At 35.3% G+C, this 20,588-nt stretch overlaps 3 protein-coding genes and 1 pseudogene across 3 annotated transcripts; 1 reads left to right on the top strand and 3 right to left on the bottom strand.

The window, feature by feature from the left end:
- Positions 1-253: 253 nt before the first annotated feature.
- Positions 254-6,791, bottom strand: LOC114719847 (nucleolar MIF4G domain-containing protein 1-like; annotated as a pseudogene).
- Positions 6,792-6,799: 8 nt separating this feature from the next.
- Positions 6,800-8,036, bottom strand: LOC114719846 (uncharacterized). The gene is made up of 3 exons (XM_028905400.1): positions 7,963-8,036; positions 7,753-7,847; positions 6,800-7,285 (listed from the first exon to the last, which is right to left on the bottom strand). The coding sequence occupies exons 1-3, from the start codon at positions 7,964-7,966 to the stop codon at positions 6,800-6,802; spliced, it is 585 nt and encodes a 194-aa protein (XP_028761233.1). The 5' UTR covers positions 7,967-8,036.
- A 3,613-nt stretch (positions 8,037-11,649) lies between these two features.
- Positions 11,650-12,239, top strand: LOC114719857 (basic blue protein-like). The gene is made up of 2 exons (XM_028905418.1): positions 11,650-11,812; positions 11,917-12,239. The coding sequence occupies exons 1-2, from the start codon at positions 11,650-11,652 to the stop codon at positions 12,237-12,239; spliced, it is 486 nt and encodes a 161-aa protein (XP_028761251.1).
- Positions 12,240-12,408: 169 nt separating this feature from the next.
- Positions 12,409-14,096, bottom strand: LOC114719855 (inactive protein RESTRICTED TEV MOVEMENT 2-like). The gene is made up of 2 exons (XM_028905417.1): positions 13,985-14,096; positions 12,409-13,030 (listed from the first exon to the last, which is right to left on the bottom strand). Exons 1-2 carry the CDS (start codon positions 14,094-14,096, stop codon positions 12,492-12,494), a joined length of 651 nt encoding a protein of 216 aa, XP_028761250.1. The 3' UTR covers positions 12,409-12,491.
- Between the last annotated feature and the right edge of the window lie 6,492 nt (positions 14,097-20,588).

Raw genomic sequence — 20,588 nt, 5'->3', positions numbered from 1 at the left:
CAACTGCAGCTAGCACCTCAACCTGCAGAAAGGTCATTGTTTACTCGCGCAAGACAAACGTGACGATTGCTTCAGGCGGCGCTCTCTTGCCTATAAGCGACGAGAATTATGTTGCTTACTCCTATCCTGAGTGAGAAATTTGCGAGTTGCTGGCTCAAATGGCATCATTGGGTTGGATGAAACTGAAAGGAGACAATACTCAAGCTCCTGTGTTCTGTTAGCTCCACTTTTCCCCTACTGAACACATTTTAACTTGTCCAAAATCATGATATCTTCTTGAGTTGAAAATAAAAATACTTGTATTACATCATAGAAAATTAATACATTTCATATAAAAAACAAAAAAAAAATTGCATATAAATCCCCCCTCCCCTAACTGTTTCATCGTTATCAAAGCATAAGCAGATTTCCTTTTTTCCTGAAAGAGAAAAAATTATGAAGGGCTCTTTTAGCCAACTTAATATATCTATTATTAAAGCTACAAAATTTTGATGTATTCAAAACCAGAAAATCACATCAGAACTCCTTCTAAATTATGAAGGGCTCTTTTAGCCAACTTAAATTTTGGAGCAAGAGCCTTGTCGGCTTTCAGAATATACTCCTTAATGAAGAACTCAATGCCTTCTCTAAGGCTTTCAAGCGCAGGGGTCACCGCAACACGGGTGAATATGTTCCACACTTGGCTATCCGAATACTCAAAAATGGACTCAAAAACATGCGGAAATGCATGATCTTCTTTGGGGTAAACTGGGTGATGTCGCCTAGCTCAATGGTCTTCAAAACTGCGAGGGAGAGAGTGAAAGAGGCAACCATTTCTGCCACAAATTTTGCCAGATGCATTGACCTCCTCAGCTGCATTGATTCCAGCTCCTTAAACTGGTCCCAAAGGCAAAACTGCAAACAAAAATCCCCAAAAACATCAACTTGAATCAAATTCCACTTTTAAAAACGAACATTTCAAAATAAGTGTTGCCACGTCCTTCATCACAAGGCGAATTAAAAATATCTTTCGATGCACGACAAAAGGGGGAACAATAACCTGTAGAGTGAATTTGTGATTTCTATCATGCTCACACAACTTGGAAGCCAATACAGTATAATACTTATTAAAAACCTTCTCCTGCAAGCAGCACTCCAAAAGAACACGCATTATCTCTCGGTCCTGCACAGACGTGAAACAATTACGTATCACTCAATAGAAGATCACATCGCTAAAAATAGGACACAAGTAACATAGGGAAAAGGTTGACCTGCTTTCCCGGTAAGTCTAGTCTTAGAAGCTTCTCAAATGCATCAATATAGTCCTCCCCACTCATTATTATACAAAAGATTGCTCTTCTACCATCTGTGTTCATCCTTTGAGCGGCAGCAAGCTGCAACATTCGCTGGGTTTCGAGAACATCTTTATCTATTCTGTTGGCAACTTCCACAACATTATCTGTTGCGGGAGCTGCGTCCCCAGACAACCACCATTGGCCTTTCTTGTTGGGGTCAAGCAACTTATTCCATTTAAATCCTCTAATCAAAACATCATCCACCCTTAGCTGGAACAAGTATTAGGACAAAAATTATAAACTATCATTTACAAATGGCGTTTAAATAAAAAAACTGACAGTTAAAACAACAGATAATGTTTTTAAAGCATTACTTTTTCCAAGCAAAAGTATAACAAAGGACATACTAATATGCAACAACATATTAGATAAGGCTGCCAAAACGTTCAGATTAGAGAATGGTACCTTCTGTAACCACTTCTTAATCCTTGTGTGATGTGCAGGGTCCTCTTTGGGCCTTTTTTGTTGTTCTTGATGTCACAGATGGTTTCAAGCATAAATTCCATCTACAAGTGTCACTAAATAATCAGTTCTGGACACTGTCAAGAAAAAGTGAAGGCAGTTTGATGATAGAGCATAGCATGCTCACTCTTTTGCTATATATTTTTCTTGGTCCCCACCATCAGAAGCCTTCAACTCATTTGCCCGATTCTGAACACTCACAATGAAATCTTTCATGGCAGCAGGATCATCAGCCCTGATTTTCATCCCACAGCCTATTTTAAACATGTTGAAGTCAGATAACAGGGTTTGAAAAGTACCGTCTTGTTACAACATAATATTGATTTCAGACTTCAGTTCATGCAACATGAAAATTGGACAGGGGGGGGGAAAAAGAATAAAGCAAGAGAAATGAACAAAACAGATGCACATTCGTACTATGATTTTTAAAAAAATGAGTACAATGCAATGACAATATTAAGTTAGCCGGATGAGTGGAAGGAACTCCTTGCTTATGCCTCTACACATTTTTAATAGTGTGTTTACGCAAGTAACTATATTTTTGACACAACAGAAAAAATATCGAGGAACATAATCACTTGTAGCACTTGTGAAATTGATATCCCAATATATGAAAATCTGAACATATAATGGTACGTTACATGGATTGTAAAGTGTGTGAAAGTACATGAAGCTGCACCACTTTCTAACATAACTGTTTTGTCAAGAAAATGCATTAAGAGCATGCCCAACTCAGGACTTACCATAAATGAATTAGGCCAATGTGGATGTCTTAATAACTTATTTGCAGCGGTTTACATCCCTAGCAATTCTACGTAAAATTAACCCAAACCTAACATGTGCAGCTTAAAAGATTATTCATCGTGGGAAAAAAGAAACTTACATTGTAACACCGTTAAGATGGTAGAGACATCGATCTCTGTTAACCTCTTACTCAGGATGATGAGGAAGTCATATATTAAATCACTGAATTGCAAGACATGATTGTTAGAAAAATATAGTTGAGAGGGATTCAGTACAAAAATTGGTCATATTACTAATGACAGATGCAAATGAACTCCAAGCAGCAGCTCATTACAACAGAAATACAAGTTAGAAATCCATCAAACTCAGATAGTCACTTAAAAAGTGACACGCCTAATATTTGCAAAAGATGTTAAATCACACCTAGCTTTATTCTTGCCCAATAATCATAAAAGTTGAAATTTTGAACAACAGGCGAAGTCATGGCCGGCAGCCAACTGTCTATTCCATAAATTGATTTTATGAGTTGCAAAAGATCACAAAAATATATGCGCATGTGTTTTGCATGTAAGAGTGCATCATGTAATGCAGTCAGTTCACCTTGAGCAGACCCCAATATGCATAAATAGCATAGGAGAAGAGTGAGATTTCGCAGAGAGAGATTGTCTTCCTTGTTATATTCATCCTGTGAGAAAAGCATGGGAAATTAGAAGACTCTGACAGGTCAATCAAAGACTTGAGAAGAATCTAAAATCCAAAAATCCAACCAATAAACAAAATCAGCAATGTTAGAAAACTATTTTATTTATTTAAATGCTATACCTCAAAGCATTTGGCAAAGGAGGCCATAAACTTTGCACTGAAGTCAATACCAACCAGGCAGGCCATCCCAGCAACAAAGGCTGCAAAAACAGCAGCATACCTTCACAGAAGAGGGCAGTAAACAAAATTATCAGCAACATTTGAAACAAATATAGAAGAGAGAAAGCTCAACACATCAAAGTTAACTTACCGGTTTCATCAAACAAAATAACAATAGTATTGAGCTAAGAAACTACAATGTAAGAAATGTGCTCAATACAATACTGGGACATCAATGTCATATACAAGAAACATCTCATACAATTCCTGCAGAGCCGGAATTAAATTTATCTAGGGAACAGTACATAGAATGTATCGAACAGACATTTAGCAGGGTACAGGAAAGTTATCAGTCATTACTATGAGCTGCAACAAAAGAAATGCGTCCACAACAACAGTGGGAGTAAAATCTAAAAGCAACTTTCATACAATTCCTGAAGTGCCAGATTTAAAATTTTCATTGGAGCATTATATATATATAGGGTATACCAAACAGAACATCCAGAAGGGTGCAGGGTAGTTATCAATCATGACTAATTTTTCTTTTAGGCAATTAACAATATAAATAACCTTTATCACAAGATAAATATTTGGAGAGGGGGATGACAGGACACCTACATGGGAATAAGATAAGAGACAAGATTAATAAAAACCTCTCCGGTCCAATTCATTGCCATTTAGGGATAATGCACCCCAAATCCACAAATAATAATGGCTTATTCAATCCCTAAGCAAATGAATAGGCATAACGTATTCCTGCAAGCTAACTGGAAACATTTCATAACTCCAGGAATTTATGTTCCTCCTTGTTTCTAAAGCCTCTGAAAGCTATTGACAATATAGGAAATTGTTGTTGTGATAAATGGCTAGTAGAGGCTTTATTAAGTTAGTTGGTAACATCGCCCTTACCCCTATCTATAGCAGAGCACAAGGGAGTCATTGTATGGAAGCCTTGGTGGCCTTTGTGTAATAAAAAAAATTTCAGTTAAGTTCCAGTTCCTTTCTTTTCTCTGGCTCTAACTTAACATCACCAAAAAAAAAAAAAAAGAACAAATCTTCTTCTACCATCTACTGCAGATCAGAAATCCACATCATCCTAACAATTGTAAACAATCTATACAACCCCCCAAGTCATTGAATAGCAGAAGGAAAAAAACAGTTTTCCAAACAAACCAGACCACATAAATATGCAATTGGAATTTATCATATTATAGACCACAGAAAAATAAAGGACTGGACCCTAAGAGTGTATTTACAATTTACATATCATAACCTTCCCTTAACAACTTGAGCTTTCTGACTTGAAGTGAGGTCCTTAGCATGGCATGATAAGTGTCAAAGAAGTAAGAATAAGAAGAGAGAAGAGGAGAGAGAAAAATGAACTCGTAATTCGCCAAATGTTAAAGTTAACTCCTCTTCAGTTACAGTGCTATTAATGAGTCAGAGTCCTAACAAACTCACTTTCTTTTCCTAACAATATCAACTAGCAAACTGATTGCTATCTTTCTGACACACATAACATGGCATCACAAAGAGGTCAGAGTTTGATACTGGTCACGCTTTCCCTCTTAACCCCAAAAAAAAAAAAAAAAGGTGCAGTACAGGGAGCAGCGACCTAAGAACATAAACCTCAAAAGGCATTGTATAGAGGGGTGACACTTGATTTTAATATTATAACTCTATTCATGGTTTTTCACGTAACAACTCGTGTTGTCGAAATGAAGACAGTGGTCATGGACAACTGTAACATTAAAATCCCACCAGGAAAATGCAAACAAATTAAGGACAAAAGATTCGAGGAAATTTCTAAATCTCCAATACGATATTTACAAAACCCATAAAGCAGCCACTTCAGCCCTAACATTACCAATTATTCAGTAAGATACATGAAAGAATGCCAATAGAGATCCCAGCAAAAGAATTTTTTATGATTCAATCACATCAATGTCATTCTCCATGAGGTCTTTTGCAGCCATGTTTCTCTCCTCATTTTTATAAACTACCTCCTCTGCCTCTTTTCAATTTTATCATTTTATGTTTTAACTCCTGGCCAAAGCAGCTGCATCCTAACAAGTGTCAGCATCATTCACTACTATCGTATCCCTAATTTTGATTTGATAACAAATGCTTATCTTTCCCCAATGAAAGAATGGTGCCAACAATTAAATGAACTTGGATAAGAGAGATCAAGAACACTACAGCACAACATAAAAGGCATAAATTCTTAACTGTTCATTGCCACGGGGACCTCCAGAACAAGATGCTAAAATCTCTTCGCTAATTATCTGTGAAGCAACACTTCGAGCAATTGTCTGCAAAGGGATCAGATTAAAGAGTAAGAGATAAAATTTCAGAAAGCAACAACTTTCATTGATACAAGCAACCAGGGAGGAGAATCAAATTTCCAAGGCATAGTTTCCCTAAACTGTGTTGATTGAAATGGAACCAACCCAAATTTTAAGATTCAAAACATAAAATAAATTACTGTTACTGTTACTAATATTCCTATGAAAGGAATGAGATATCTCAAAAAAGGGAATAAATACGACCTACATCACATATCTAATTTATAATTACAGTGCATAAATCCAACTAGCATAAAAACTTCAAAAAAAAAAAAAACTCAATGCACCATTAGGTCATTTTCTTTTATCCAGTGAATGATATAAACAGCGAGCATTGTGTTTTATTTACAGAATTAAATGAAAAATACATTTTAAGGGGAAAATGGATGTATACAAGACTTCCTATATTTTATTGTCTTCCCTTAATGCCTCTTCTTTTACCATTGGAGAAGCAATAATATGCAATATTCTATGAAAAGAATGAGATAAAGAGTAAGCATCTGATTGTTATGTATCCATAGCAGTAGCATACCTGAAAGATCGTAGAAATCTCTCCTGTGATTGATTCCACATTAGATTCAGAGAGCCTGTTAAGCAGACCTGAGACAAGTTTAATTTTAGGTAAGAAAACTAAAGACAAACAATAAAGAAATGCAAAACCCATTCAAAGTCTATCTTTCTTGCCTCGAATTCGCCTTCGGATCTGAGTATGCCTTCAGGTTCATTTCATTCCAGCACGTGCTCTCAAGTGAGGTGCTATGTATTTTTTATTAGTTCTTTTTTCTGGCACCAGAGCAGGAACATGCATTCTTGCCGTCTCTTTTTCACAGGAATTGGCAAGCTTGGATACGCATGTGGCAGCAGCATTCACATCACACCTTTCTTGCTGTTGTTCCAGCAATTTTCTTTTCTTATGTTTCTTACTTGAGGGGCGCACTAACGGAAAATTCTGTCGATCCAAAATCTTGGTTAGAAGTATCTGCAAGCCTTGAAATTTCAGGTATTGACCTTGCTTGTGGCCCTTCCTTGCCAATATGTCATCCATCAGTTTTATTACGTGAAGATCTCTTCTTCAATTTTTTGCGGGTAATTCATCACTAGGTACTTCCCCTTCGCCCATGAAATCAATAATAGATGACATTCCATCAAGTAATATATTGAGACCATCATCCATACCCTTAATTTTCCGTCTTTCACTTTGAGCTTTTGGCTAGTTTCTTTCCAAATCTTGATCTTCTTGGCAGCTATGGAAACATCTGGCACACCAACCGGGAAACATCTGGACTTCTTCCTGGAATTTTCCTTCGAACCTTTATTTCCTTTCTTCATTATTGTTGCAACAGAACCATGACAAATCATTGATTTTGACTCAGTAATTTCCTTTGACATTTCACAATCCTCAGCTGTACTATGTCTCCCAGAGTTGGATTCTGACTTGTTAACCTTTGTTTCCTTTACACTAGGGCTGAGCAAATGATTTGATTTGCATGTAGTATTTGCCTCTGAATCCTGGTTAACTCTTTTCATTGCGCGAGATATCTATTAGAGTAAAGTAATTATACATTTTAGAAATAGCTACTCAATACTTGGTGGCCAAGCATGACAGACAGATAATAAGGAATAACTTCTCAATACTTGGTGGCAAAGCATGACAGACAGAGAATAAGGACTTGTATGGGAGTTTTGAAGAGCTTAAGGTGATGTGAGAATTGTTCAGCGTTACACCCCCGGGGGGGGGGGGGGGGGAGGAGGAATATACCCCATTTTTAATCATCTCAACGAAATTGAGAATGGAAGAATAAATGAAAAATACAAGTAACACAATCCTTACAAACCACCAGTTTGAAAGGGTTTGTGAATTGGATTTCGAGGAGCATTGGATATAATTTTTTTCCTCACAAACTCACATTTGTTTTATTTCTGAGGCATCTAAACAGCAATTTCGTGGAAAATCATCCTCATACTCAAGCTTTGAAATCTCGTATAAAAAAAGGTCATATTTATACCTGGTCATCCAGCCAAGATTGATGTTTATTCGCCTTCTTTGCCAGGCGGGCTTCTTTTCGCCTTTCTCGACGTGACTTCTCACTCGTCTGATTCGCTGCATATATTTCAGATATAATTGAGATATATTCCGTCTCTCCAAATGCCAGTTGGTAACTTCGAAAAACTTGGATTAACTCCAAAAAAAAAAAAAGGGATGTTGGAGAGCTCACCCATGTTCCACGGTCAAACTTCACCAACGACTAACTGCCCACAGGAAAGGGCCGACAACCTTCCGGCGATCACAGATAATTTTGCGAAACGATAAAAACGGAAAAAAAAATAGATCAGAGAATAATACAGAATAAGCTGTGGTTGGAGGAGTATACTCTTGTAAGCAGAAACTACAATGAACTCGACCCTTTTCGCCGGTATCTGAGTGTCTTCATCAGCGAGCATGCCTGAAGAGTGAAGAGATCCGCGGATCGCTCGCGCGACTAGTTTGGCGGCAGCCCTTTTGCGAATATGAAATTGAAGGGTTCGGAGGCCCAAATAAATGGGGCTCGTGGTGTTCATGTTTCTGGGCCCTAGGTTAAAACTCGAGTTCAGTATCAAGGCCCATACGAATTATTCTATTATTAATATTTTATTAAAAAAGGTACTAATGACGTGTAAATTCTGTTGTTAATATTTTTTTTTCTTGGCGGTAAAAAATTATTTTATTTTTTCTTCTGTGGGAAAAAAAATGTTTTTAAAAGTATTTTTAAGTAAGTCGACACAAAATTTTTCTCATATACTTATTGTATGTACTGTAAAATTTTTTAAAATAATAATTTGATTTCCATCCAAACACTTCTTATATCTATTACTTTTATCCCATTCTTCTCCCTGATCCCATTGTGCAAATTAAAATAAGTAGTGAGAAAAAATATCGATCAGACGCGATTGATTTTTTTTTCCAAAGACAAAAGGGTAAAATAGCCTTAATAGTTAGTACTTGCCCAGTGGAAAGATTAAAAGTATTATTATTTTTTATAACGTCAGAGTTAGCTAGAGCTAGGCCTATTGCTGTCTTCCCCGAGACTATCCTGGTTTTATCGGGACTAGGGGTGAATATTCGGTTTTTCGGTTCGGTTATCGATAATAACCGAACTAACCGAATAACCGAATATAGTAAAATTTAAAAACCAAACCGAAACCGAATAACCGAACTAACCGAAACCGAATTAACCGAAAATTTCGGTTCGGTTAACCGATTAACCGAAATATATAAATATGAAAAATGATTTTAAATTAAAAATAATAACAAAACACAATTACAACTATTAATTAATAAATATTTCATGATTCAATATGATTTATTATAATAATATTTATTATAACCATATTTATTGAATATAAATATATTTAAAAAGTTCATATATACCCACATGTATATTTATTATGATAATATTTATTAAATATAACTATATGATATATTTATTTGGTTATTCGGTTATAACCGAATTTTTTTTTTCTACTAACCGAACCGAACACCGAAACCGAATTGTTTAAAAAATAAAAACCGAATATATAACCGAAAACCGAAATAACCGAACCGAAAAACCGAAATTGAATTCGGTTCGGTTCGGTTTTCGGTTACAGTTCGGTTTTGTTCACCCCTAATCGGGACAGGGATGAAAAGGAACATCTCGTTTATTTTTATTTTTTTAATCAATGTAATTCACGCTTAGATCTTTATTTATGTTGTGATATTTTTTTTATTGAGCTTTTGAAGATAGAAATGCTAAAAAAATATTATCTACAAGCTTAATTATATAATATAAAAAAGATGTAAAAATAATACTGTAAAAAAAAGAATTATTATAAAAGAAATACTATATAATTGCTTTATAAATTATTTTACTAATAAGATAATATTACAACTTAAAAGCTGAAAATCACTATAAAAAATAATTAAATAATCTAATAAAAATTATTAATAAATAATTTTTGAAAAAATCGATAGGATGACTCCGTCCCATGTCTCATCCCATCCTGATCACTGTTTTATCCCGTCTCGCCTATTTCAAATTTGTTTTTGTCTTATCCTATTCTGTCCCAAAATTGATCAGGACTGAAAGATGAAATGGTCAAGACGAGACAAGTTAGGCACTCCTAACTAAAGCTCGAATTATTTGCTTAAGACGTAAAGATCATTTGCAAATGATTTGAGTTGTATTGGGATTTTAAACCACCTTCTTTGAAATTTTTATTCGCTCTCATTGGTGTGATCAGGATCCTTTATTATACATTTTTTTTAACCAAAGTACATTTTTATACATTACTCAAATATAATAATTTTTTTAAAAAAAGATAGATATATTAATAACTAAAACAACCTAAAATATCGTGAAAATATTATCATACTTTGAATATTGCGTAACATAGTATATAGATGCTGCAGGGTATCGGGGTATCCATATTTACAGGAAGAATTGTAGTGAAATCTTTCGTACAAAAGAAATAACTAACAAAAAGTTATAATTATAAGTGACGAGTTATTATTTTTATTTTAAAACTTGTCATTACAAATTGTTTAATTATCATTAAAATTTTGTAGTAATTATTTTTTTTTCTTAAGACTTTATTATAATTTTTTTTAAGTATCAAATATGTGATCTAAAAGCATAACTATTTCACACATTGGTCATTGGAACGTGGGTGCTTATTAGAGTTATAAGCTCTCTAAATTTATCACACTATCCAAATCTAATCGGGACAATTTATATTTCAAATTTTCAATTAATAATTTAAAAACAATGATTAAAAATTATCTCTATTTTATATTTTAATCTCAATGACATAATTGTTTAAAAAACAAATCTAAAATGTCCAGATGTAATGAGCACTCAAACTCATTCATGCACTATTAGAGGCTTTTAAGAGTAAATAAAATTTTATGATTTTTAAGATGAACCTCATCGGCCGTATCTCTTATCCTAACGATTGTATATAAAATTTATTGACAACAATACTCTCCCCTCGTCATATTAAAATGCAGGTATATAATTTTCTCCCCATCGCAGTTATATAATTATTAAAAGACGCTTTTTGTAACAGTTAATTATTTTGTTGCGAGAATTTAGATAAAAAATGCAAAAAACAAATTACAATAGGCAAATCTTGGATGGAGTGTAATTAAAATCCATTAATAAAAAGTGGACCTCAAGTACTACTTCGGATCTTAAATATAAAAGTCAGTTGATAGTCTTAAATATAAGACTCCAGTTTACTTCGTCTTTCAAATTTATAATATGTTGTCACAAATATCCCTACTAAACGTAAAGTATTTTTACTAAAGTATAGTTTTAATGTATACATGATTGACTAAGAATAATTTAAGAAGTCAGTATACATTTGTTACAAATAACTAATTTTTTAAATATTTTTATTTAGTTTTTATATTAAGTAAGGAGACAGTAATAAAAAAATTTCCCCATTCCTTCCCCACATGCAATTACTCTCATTTCTTCTATTCCACTCAATCAAACTCCAAATTTGCACGAGCGTATTCCATATGGACCATGCAGGTTTTGGGACATATACCATACTCACTGTTTTACGAAAAACAAAACAAAAATTATATTAATTCAATTCACAGTGCTCGTCCGTCCAGAGCTTTGATTATGACAGTACTATTTATTTTCGTTTCAACACAATATAATGCTGGCCCAAGACGGAAACGCCTGCAGCCTGTCGCCGTCCTTCCTATTAATTTTAAGGTTTCTCATCCTAAGTCATAGCGATCGATGAAACCAATGCATCACAATCCCAGTCCTATATAAACGCCATCGAGTGTTACTCAGATTGGTGTGTCATCAATCAGGCGATTATCTTCACCTACTTCATAATTTCGTTGCGTTTTCTTTCAAATTAATATGGCTTGTGCTCGCATCGTCTTCCTCGCTATTTCCATGGTGCTGCTTTCTTCTGTTGCCATGGCGGTTGATCACGTCGTGGGCGATGACCGGGGCTGGACCACTGATTTCAACTACGCAGAATGGGCCCAGGACAAGGTTTTTCAAGTCGGTGACAACCTAGGTACGTGCGAATGACATCGTACTGTGTCCTCATTACGTAAAATATTTTGTTCGCTCGCTGAGACTTCAAAACTGATAAGAGGCTGTTTCTTTTTGATCATGCAGTGTTCAATTACGACAACACGAAGCACAATGTAGTCAAATTGAACGGTACGCTCTTCAACAGTTGCACATTCCCAGCTGGGACGGAAGCACTTACCAGTGGGAACGACGTCGTCCAGCTAACCAGCTCAGGGAGGAAGTGGTACGCTTGTGGGAAAGCTGATCACTGTGCTGCTCGTGGAATGAAGCTCGCCATCACCGTTCTAGCCAATGGTCCAAATTCTGCTCCTGGTTCTCCTCCTCCTTCCTCCCACGCTCTGTCATCGTCTGCTTCTGGGCCTCTCATGGCAGCCATGCTTGCCGTTGCTGCATTAGTCTTCGCGTGATTGAGTTCATTCGTGGAGGTTTTGCTCCGTTCTGCAGGAATTATATTACTTTGATTATATTCTTCTTTATTGTTCTACTTGTTCTAGTTAAACGTATTTGATTATTGTTGGTTTGGGGTATGGTAATTTCTTTATATGTTACTACTTCTAGTCATGATTAAAGTCGGTGTGTCTTGAAAGAAATAGGATACATGATGTTCAGTAGTGATTATATATGTATTTAATTTACACAACTTCAATGGAGAATATGGCTTAACTGAGAAAATAAGAATCGGCGACCATGCTTTTGCACATGTCTGTCACATAACTTGCGATGAGAAGTACGAGAATGACGACGAGAAAGACTTTGAGAGCGACTTCCCTGGTTGATTCGGGTGTTAATTTTGCATCAGTCTCTCCTTCAAATTCGTTCTCTGACTCGTCCATGTCTTGTTTTACTATCTCATTGCTGGGTGTGAATTGGACTTTAGTATCTTCTCTCGTCCTGTTCCTTCCTGTAAATTCCATTCTTGGATCTGCAGTAGTATCTTTTTCCTTATGGGGTCGTTCGTATTCTGGGGCTGGCCTTTGTGGGTCCGTATGAGAAACTGGATTAACTTGCTTGGGCATCACCAGCGTGAGAATGCTCTGCATGAATCTGGCATTGATAGCGTTTGCATTACAGTGAGGTGGAATTTCAATTTCCTTCTTGAAACGCCTCCATCTGCTTCCATCCATTAATGCTCGCTCGCCGCTTATTATTATAAAACCCAGATGATTCACCTGAACTTTTACTTGCTCTCTCCTGAATCCTGCACGATGTACAACCCGCGCATAATTTTATAGTTATTCAGACCTCCCTTGGTTTATTTACGCAGAACCGTTTTCATATCAGATCTATTAGGTACCATCAGAAGGGCGTTTGGTTTACATCAAAACCAGTTCTAAAAAGTACAAGTTGAATACTTACTTTATACATCATAAAATCGCTTTTAAGTTTCGTTTTCACTCAAGACGACCAGGCCCTTCTACGTCAAGGGGATGAGCATTGTTCCAGCAATTTAAACAATTGAGGCATAATAAATATTTCCTTTGGTCTCTGATATAAAAAAGCTAAATGACTAATTTAAGTTGACTAAATAAATTAGTTAAGTTGGTTATTTATAATAAATATTTATTGTTTTCTCTAAAATATATTAGCTAATCATGTGTATCAGTTATAACTATCATTTGATGAAACATTCAACATGTATAACTAATACAAAGACTATCTTAAAAAAATAAATAAATATAAGAGGTAAAGTTGATTTTTTTTTTTGACTCAGAGGTAAAGTTGATTTGGATATTATAGTTATGACTAAATTAAATGCAAACTAATTCTTATACCACCTCTGATCCTAAATATACTCTAAAAGCTAGTTGATAGTTCTAAATATAAGATTTCAATTTATTTTGTCTTCCAAATTTATAATGCGTTCTGAAAAAATATCTCTGTTGGTTGTAAGGAATTTCCATCCAAGTGTAGTGTCAACGTATGTGATTGAATAAGGATAATTTTAGAAAGTCAATATATATTTGTTACGGATAACTAATTTAACTAATTTTTTTAATATTTTTAAATCAGTTATCTAGCTTTTCAAATTAGTTATTAAGCTCTTGTATTAAGTACCGTACGCAGAATTAAGCAGATGTGCTAAGACTAGTGACGAAAGAAAATATTACGAACGTATGCAGTAAAGCCATCATAATAGGATTATAGAACAAACCAGGAAGATGAACTTCAAGGATGTCACGGCCTTCTTCTCTACGCCATTTGCGGAGGGGATCAAAATCCTCGTAAGAACGATGACCAGCCATGGAGGGATACCTGGTTTCCATAACGACGAGGTTTTTCCTTGAGGTCTGATGTAATGGAATTTCATGGCTGATGGGTTGCTCTGTAAGTTGTTTTTAAAGAATAGTAGAAGAAGACTTGCAGACAAGGACTAAAGACGGCTTCAAGATTTCTTTTGGGGTTCGGGTTGAAAAAGAATCATTCCTTGTCGACCTTTTGAAGTATTCTTCATAACCGATTTGAGTCGGCAATTAAACAGGGAGAGGGTTGATCTGTTAATTGTGCCGGAAGATAGATACACTTTCTCCATTTTTTCGCGGCATTAGCATCGGGATATGCAGCTGAGATTTTTTTTTTGTCCGGCACTGCTTCGGCATTTACTTATTTATTTAAAGAAAACTAATATATTTTCACAGTTAGGATTTACATAAAGGTACTAAGGGTTGTTAAATTTATGATCTTCTAGAAAAGCCACGTGCCTAAAATTCATTAAACAGCTTATGACAAGTCAGATAATTTGGTCAGAAGAAACAATGGTGGTACCATTTTCTTTTTGTATATTTTCACTACTTGTTTTTTTAAAAATAAATTTAGCGTACTCTTATAATGTGCCTATTCTAAAGGATTCTAGATGGGCTGTTCTTTTATTTTAATTAGGTATTCATCTCTCAAGCAATTTTTGCCCCAAGCATGCCAAAATATAATAAGGTTGCTTCACAGTGTGATTGTCATGATCTCTTGGGCACATATCTACGATGGCAATTTACATCCGAAGGAATCTGGGAGGACGAAAGGTATACTTGATGGTTTTAGCTTGCATTCTTCATAATTATAGAGTTCGTTTTTTAAAGTCACCCTGTGTGGTTATTTAATCTTTGTTCTATTTTGGTGTTGTGCAAATTCAATACCACCCCTAGTAGTTAAGAGCCAGGTAAATGACTCGTAAATATTAAAAAAATAAGTTATTATTTATAATAAATATGAGTTATCTTTTTTGTATAAATATTCTTATTAACTATGTGTATTGAAGTAAAAATTGGTTAACACATGTAATCACTGTGATAACTTATTTGGAGGAAAAAATTAGTTATGAAAGATAAAATGAATTAGTATCATATATTTATGACCAGTTTAGATATCAAATTAGTTCTTATATTTAGAATTGGAAGTAGTATAAGATGAAATAAATAATGAAATAGTATTCCCTCTCCTTCTTTTCATAAGAGACAATTCCCTACATCACCTTGATAAAAAAAAAATTGCTTAAAATTAGTTAGATAATCGATCTGTGAAAAAAATATAACTTTTTTAAAAGTACATTTTTTACGGGGAGAGAGAGGACATCACATGAATAATTTGCCTTGATAATAAATACATTAATATTAAAATAATTAATTAAATAAAAGAAAATTGATATTTTTGCAGGAAAAAATTGGAGGGAGTCTCCATGTGATTCTGCTATAAACACGAACAAGTCATCCCAAAAACTGTCTCTTATAAAAAGAAACAAATAATTACTTTTCAAAATAGAATTTCCTACAATTAGTTACATTTTTACTATAAATTCTCCATTGAAGACATAAATTATATATAATTTTTTTGAAATTATGGACCATTATTCAGTTAAAATTATGGGATATTATTCGTTTTAATTCAGTTCATTCAAATTTCCTCCAAAAAATTCATTCAAATAATTCTAATCATATTATATATATATATATATATTATAAAAGTGATGGTAGGGTGCTGGTGAAAAAAAATAAAAATAAAAATGATGGTAGGGTTGTCCGTAGGCCAGGGCACGTGGACTATGTAGGCTTTGGGTTATCTTTTGGGTCCAATGGGCTTTTCGTTCAAGTCGGTGGGATTTAAGAAAAGAGCGTTTTTTTTTTTTTGCGCAAGCGTAATGTTTTGCGTTTCATCAACGCAACGGTTAGCCTTTAGCGTACGGTTCAAGCTTAGCGCGGTTCTGTCTTACTCACTTGAATAATTATAAGGCTAGGATATGTGGATCACGTGAGCTACTAGGTTGTCATTTGGGTCCAATGGGCTTTTCATTTAAGTCGGCGGGGTTTAAGAAAGGGGAGACCTTTTATTTTCTTGTGCGCGCGCGCTCTGTATTAGCGGGAAGGTTAGCCGTTAGCGTACCGTTCGAGCTTAAATCGAAGCGACAGAGCGCGGTTATGTCTTGCGCATTCCCGTTTCCGCGTAGAAGAAACCAGGACTCTGGACTTCACTCCAGAGCCATGGGGCTCTTTCATGTTCTGTTTATTAATTGGTCGGCATTTTGAACTGGCAACGACGAGATTGAGCTCAGCGGTGAGTTTCCTGCTTTCCTCTTCATGATAGTTTCGGGTTTCTTAAATCCCGTGCCACATGTTAGATTTCTGAGTGAAAATTGAAACAATGGGGTGTTTTAATGATTCTTAGGGCTTCAGCAATGGCGACTTGTGTGTCTGGCATTGGGACTAATCCTATCGTTGTTGGCTCCCATTATTAGCAGCTGGGTTCCATTTTATTACAGCAGTTCAATGGCTATAGGAGTGTTGTTATTATAATCCTTCTTTTTCAGGTATCTAGTTTAATATTGTGTCACATTCAGCTGGGTTTACGTTGCGCTTTTATTTATGTGCTTACTAACTTGTTCTTATCATGACTGCACCGCGTGAAATTGTCGCCAACCGGAAGAAAAAATATCTATTACCTTGCCGTATCTGGATATGTGGTGAGCTTACCTTAATCATGGCCTTGTTGATCACCATCAAGTCTCCATGTTTAAGGGAAAAAAATTAACAGGTGATGTTATTTCTTATTATTTAAAAAAGGTGCTGATGTTATTACTACGTGTCGGTTCATCCTGGAGTTAGGTCTTTCCTTTTGCACCACTTCTCTGTCTTCATAAATTCAATTCTTTAGAGTTTTTGGCTAAGTGAAGAGATGCACAATCCAGTAAGATTCTTGGATAATGTTGTGGATATTTTTTTGTCAAAATCTTTTGTTATATATTCAAGCAAATGGATTGAGTCCTATATGCATTTCAGAACCTGAAACCTTTTTGCCTTTTCCCCCCAAGACCCATACTCTCTTTTGTGTGTAATTATTTGCTCAAATGATGATAATAATTGGAATTTGACACATTATTAATTCTTCTGACTTAGGATGGGTAAATATAGTACTTCTCTAGTTCAGGTATGTCTATTGTTGATTGTTTGTGTACAGATATTCAGTGTGTAGAATATTCTTTGTGTTGGGCTGGTTCTTCAGGAGGTCACTGTGAATTGTATTATGTATGTATATCTTGATCTAGAATAAAATACACTCGCTTAGCTTAATCTTAAAGCCCATGCAATCAGAAATTTGAAATATTCATTAAACTCCATTTTCCATTCGATTTAATCTGTCGCATTCTTGTAACAGTCAGTAAATTATTAACATCTGCCTTAAATTGCTATTGGTATTCATAAATTCCGTGAGGTAGCTTTTGGATCTCCTGGGCTTTGTTTTAAGGGAAATATCATTTCAGAAACGCTAATTTCTTTGTCCGGGTCAGTAAAAAATATTGTGAGATAAATAGAAAAACATATGCTAGAATGTGGAAATAATTTCCTCTTTTTAAAGTATCAAATGTAATATTCTGGACCAAGCTCAACCTCCGGTCTATCGGTAATTAGATCTTATCCTTTGGCTGTTGTTTTCCACCTTCCACCTCTGAGATGGTTTATCTCGTTTATACTGTGTTACTCTTGCTAGTTGCTGGCAACTTTTATTAGGTTGGAAACACGAGCAACGCGCATCCTTGGTACTACATTTATCTTGCAAGTTTGCCTTTTATAACTTTTCTTTGCATCTGCTATGACTATCACTGGCATTTAATGCCACCGTGTTATATATCTGATGATTTCACTTAGATTTTGGATTGCCTTGAACGACTTATTTTTGTTGCGGCCATTCCAAGATGAACATATTTTTGTTTGTGGATACAAGTTACAATTAAACTTGCCTGTGCTAGTTGGATTCCAAATTTTGTATACATTGTATAGTATTAACAATTAAATAAAGACATTGCTATCGGCTGATTATATAATTTAAATTTCTGTACTCGATGCTTGCTTATTTCTGAAAAATAAAATAGTGACTCTAAAGAGCTTGTTTTCCCTTAAAATAAAATGCTTGGTTTTTTCTTGGCATTGAGTAGATTCAATCTTCGAAGAGGTGAAAGCAAGCCAGTGACAACTGACTATGGAATTCAAAGCAAGTGGAAAGGTGTGTGCGTGAGGATGATCTTATCTTGTCTAACAACCTTTTGTCTCGTGAGGCTATGATTAGTCTGTGACAAGTGGAGGTCAAGTGTTCTGTGTTTAATTTGGGGTAATGACAATTCAAGTAGAGGATGGATTGACTAATCCTGCTTAAGCAAAGGTGCTGTCCTGACCGGGTTGGGAGTAATCCTTCCGGTTTCTCACAGATTATCATGTAATCCTTGGGCCATTCTTAAATTGCCAGTGGGATATTGAGATCTGTGAGTTCCTTTACTGTCATTTTCCAAATTTCTCAGGAAACTGTACCTCCCTTGTTAATGGGGTACTTCATTGCTTGTATGGACGTAATGGTTATCGACGGGTGAGATCTCCTTTCAGGCGCATCATCTTCTCCTTTGTTTGATTTTTCATGTGTTGTTGCCTTGAGTTTACAAAACCGAAGGATTTGAACCACTAAATGCCAATTCTTGGGTTTTCTCCACATTGAAGTGTAATCTTTTTTATCATAAGAATTGTTCATTAATTTATCAAAAAATTGTTTGTTACATGGATTTTCACGCTTTATTATTGTGAGGGGTTGTTGCTTTTCTTGACATTGAGTAGATTCAATCTTCGAAAAGGTGAAAGCAAGCTAGTGACAACTGACTATGAAATTCAAAGCAAATGGAAAGGTGTGTGCGTGAGGATGATATTATCTTGTCTAGTAACCTTTTGTCTAGTAAGGCTGTGATTAGTCTGTGACAAGTGGAGGTCAAGTATTCCGTGTTTAGTTTGGGGTAATGACAATTCAAGTAGAGGATGGATTGACTAATCCTGCTTAAGCAAAGGTGCTGTCCTGACCGGGTTGGGAGTAATCCTTCCGGTTTCTCACAGATTATCATGTAATCCTTGGGCCATTCTTAAATTGCCAGTGGGATATTGAGATCTGTGAGTTCCTTTACTGTCATTTTCCAAATTTCTCAGGAAACTGTACCTCCCTTGTTAATGGGGTACTTCATTGCTTGTATGGACGTAATGGTTATCGACGGGTGAGATCTCCTTTCAGGCTCATCATCTTCTCCTTTGTTTGATTTTTCATGTGTTGTTGCCTTGAGTTTACAAAACCGAAGGATTTGAACCACTAAATGCCAATTCTTGGGTTTTCTCCACATTGAAGTGTAATCTTTTTTATCATAAGAATTGTTCATTAATTTATCAAAAAATTGTTTGTTACATGGATTTTCACGCTTTATTATTGTGAGGGGTTGTTGCTTTTCTTGACATTGAGTAGATTCAATTTCGAAGAGGTGAAAGAGAGCTAGTCACAACTGACTTTGAAATTCAAAGCAAAAGGAAAGGTGTGTCGTGAGGATGATCTTGTCTAATAACCTTTTGTCTAGTAAGGCTATGATTAGTCTGTGACAAGTGGAGGTCAAGTGTTCTGTGTTCAATTTGGGGTAATGACAATTCAAGTAGAGGATGGATTGACTAATCCTGCTTAAGCAAAGGTGCCGTCCTGACGGGGCTGGGAGTAACCCTTCTGATTTCTCACAGATTATCATGTAATCCTTGGGCCATTCTTAAATTGCTCATGGGATATTGGGATCTGAGTTCCTTTACTGTCATTTCCCAAAGTTCTCAGGAAACTGTGCCTCCCTTGTTGATGGGGTACTTCATTGCTTGTATGGACAAAATGGTTATCGATGGGTGAGATCTCCTTTGAGGCACATCTTCTTCTCCTTTGTTTGATTTTTCATGTCTTGTTGCTTCTAGTTTACAAAACCGAAGGATTTGAACCACTCAATGCCAAGGATTGGGTTTTTTTCCACATTGAAGTGCAATTGTTTTAACGTAAGGATTGTTTGTTACTTTATCCAAAAAAAAAAAACGAGAAGAAGAATGGGGTAGCTTCTCATTGTTTCCCCCCATCTACTTAGCTGTTTTTAAAGCTCTTTAAGCAGTTTCATGCCTCTTCCACTTAATACATCAATTGTTTCTTGTTGAAAAAAAGAGTTTGTTATATGTTTGAAGGTGCGAAACATTTTTTTATAATATACCTTGTCATTTTTGTATAGGTATGTGCATTTATAAAGATTGTCTACTTGTAGTGGTTAAGTGGTGGATACTTCATCTTTTATCATGATTTGCAATTTTGTTGTTAGGTATCATATGTGATTCATCTTAAGAAATACATCTCTAACTTTTATTTTTCCCTATTCTCCTATGGCCATGTTTTTGTAAAAAATTTTCCCATGAAGCCTATTTATAGGTTTTTACCAGAATACAACATTTATATTT

This window comes from Neltuma alba, unplaced genomic scaffold, assembly GCF_004799145.2.
Source record: "Neltuma alba isolate B1F8T4 unplaced genomic scaffold, ASM479914v2 tig00011956_pilon, whole genome shotgun sequence".
Classification (NCBI taxonomy): domain Eukaryota; kingdom Viridiplantae; phylum Streptophyta; class Magnoliopsida; order Fabales; family Fabaceae; genus Neltuma; species Neltuma alba.
Note: the sequence above shows the minus strand (reverse complement) of the source record. Positions and strands in the feature narration are given on the sequence as shown.

Coding starts and splice junctions, on each gene's coding strand:
- LOC114719846 (XM_028905400.1), bottom strand. Junction 7,286..7,752: donor AATCTTGGCTGGATGACCAG/GTATAAATATGA, acceptor TTACTCTAATAG/ATATCTCGCGCAATGAAAAG.
- LOC114719857 (XM_028905418.1), top strand. CDS start 11,650: ATGGCTTGTGCTCGCATCGTCTTCCTCGCTATTTCCATGGTGCTGCTT. Junction 11,813..11,916: donor TCAAGTCGGTGACAACCTAG/GTACGTGCGAAT, acceptor TTGATCATGCAG/TGTTCAATTACGACAACACG.
- LOC114719855 (XM_028905417.1), bottom strand. CDS start 14,096: ATGGAAACCAGGTATCCCTCCATGGCTGGTCATCGTTCTTACGAGGAT. Junction 13,031..13,984: donor CCTTGAAGTTCATCTTCCTG/GTTTGTTCTATA, acceptor TACATCGTGCAG/GATTCAGGAGAGAGCAAGTA.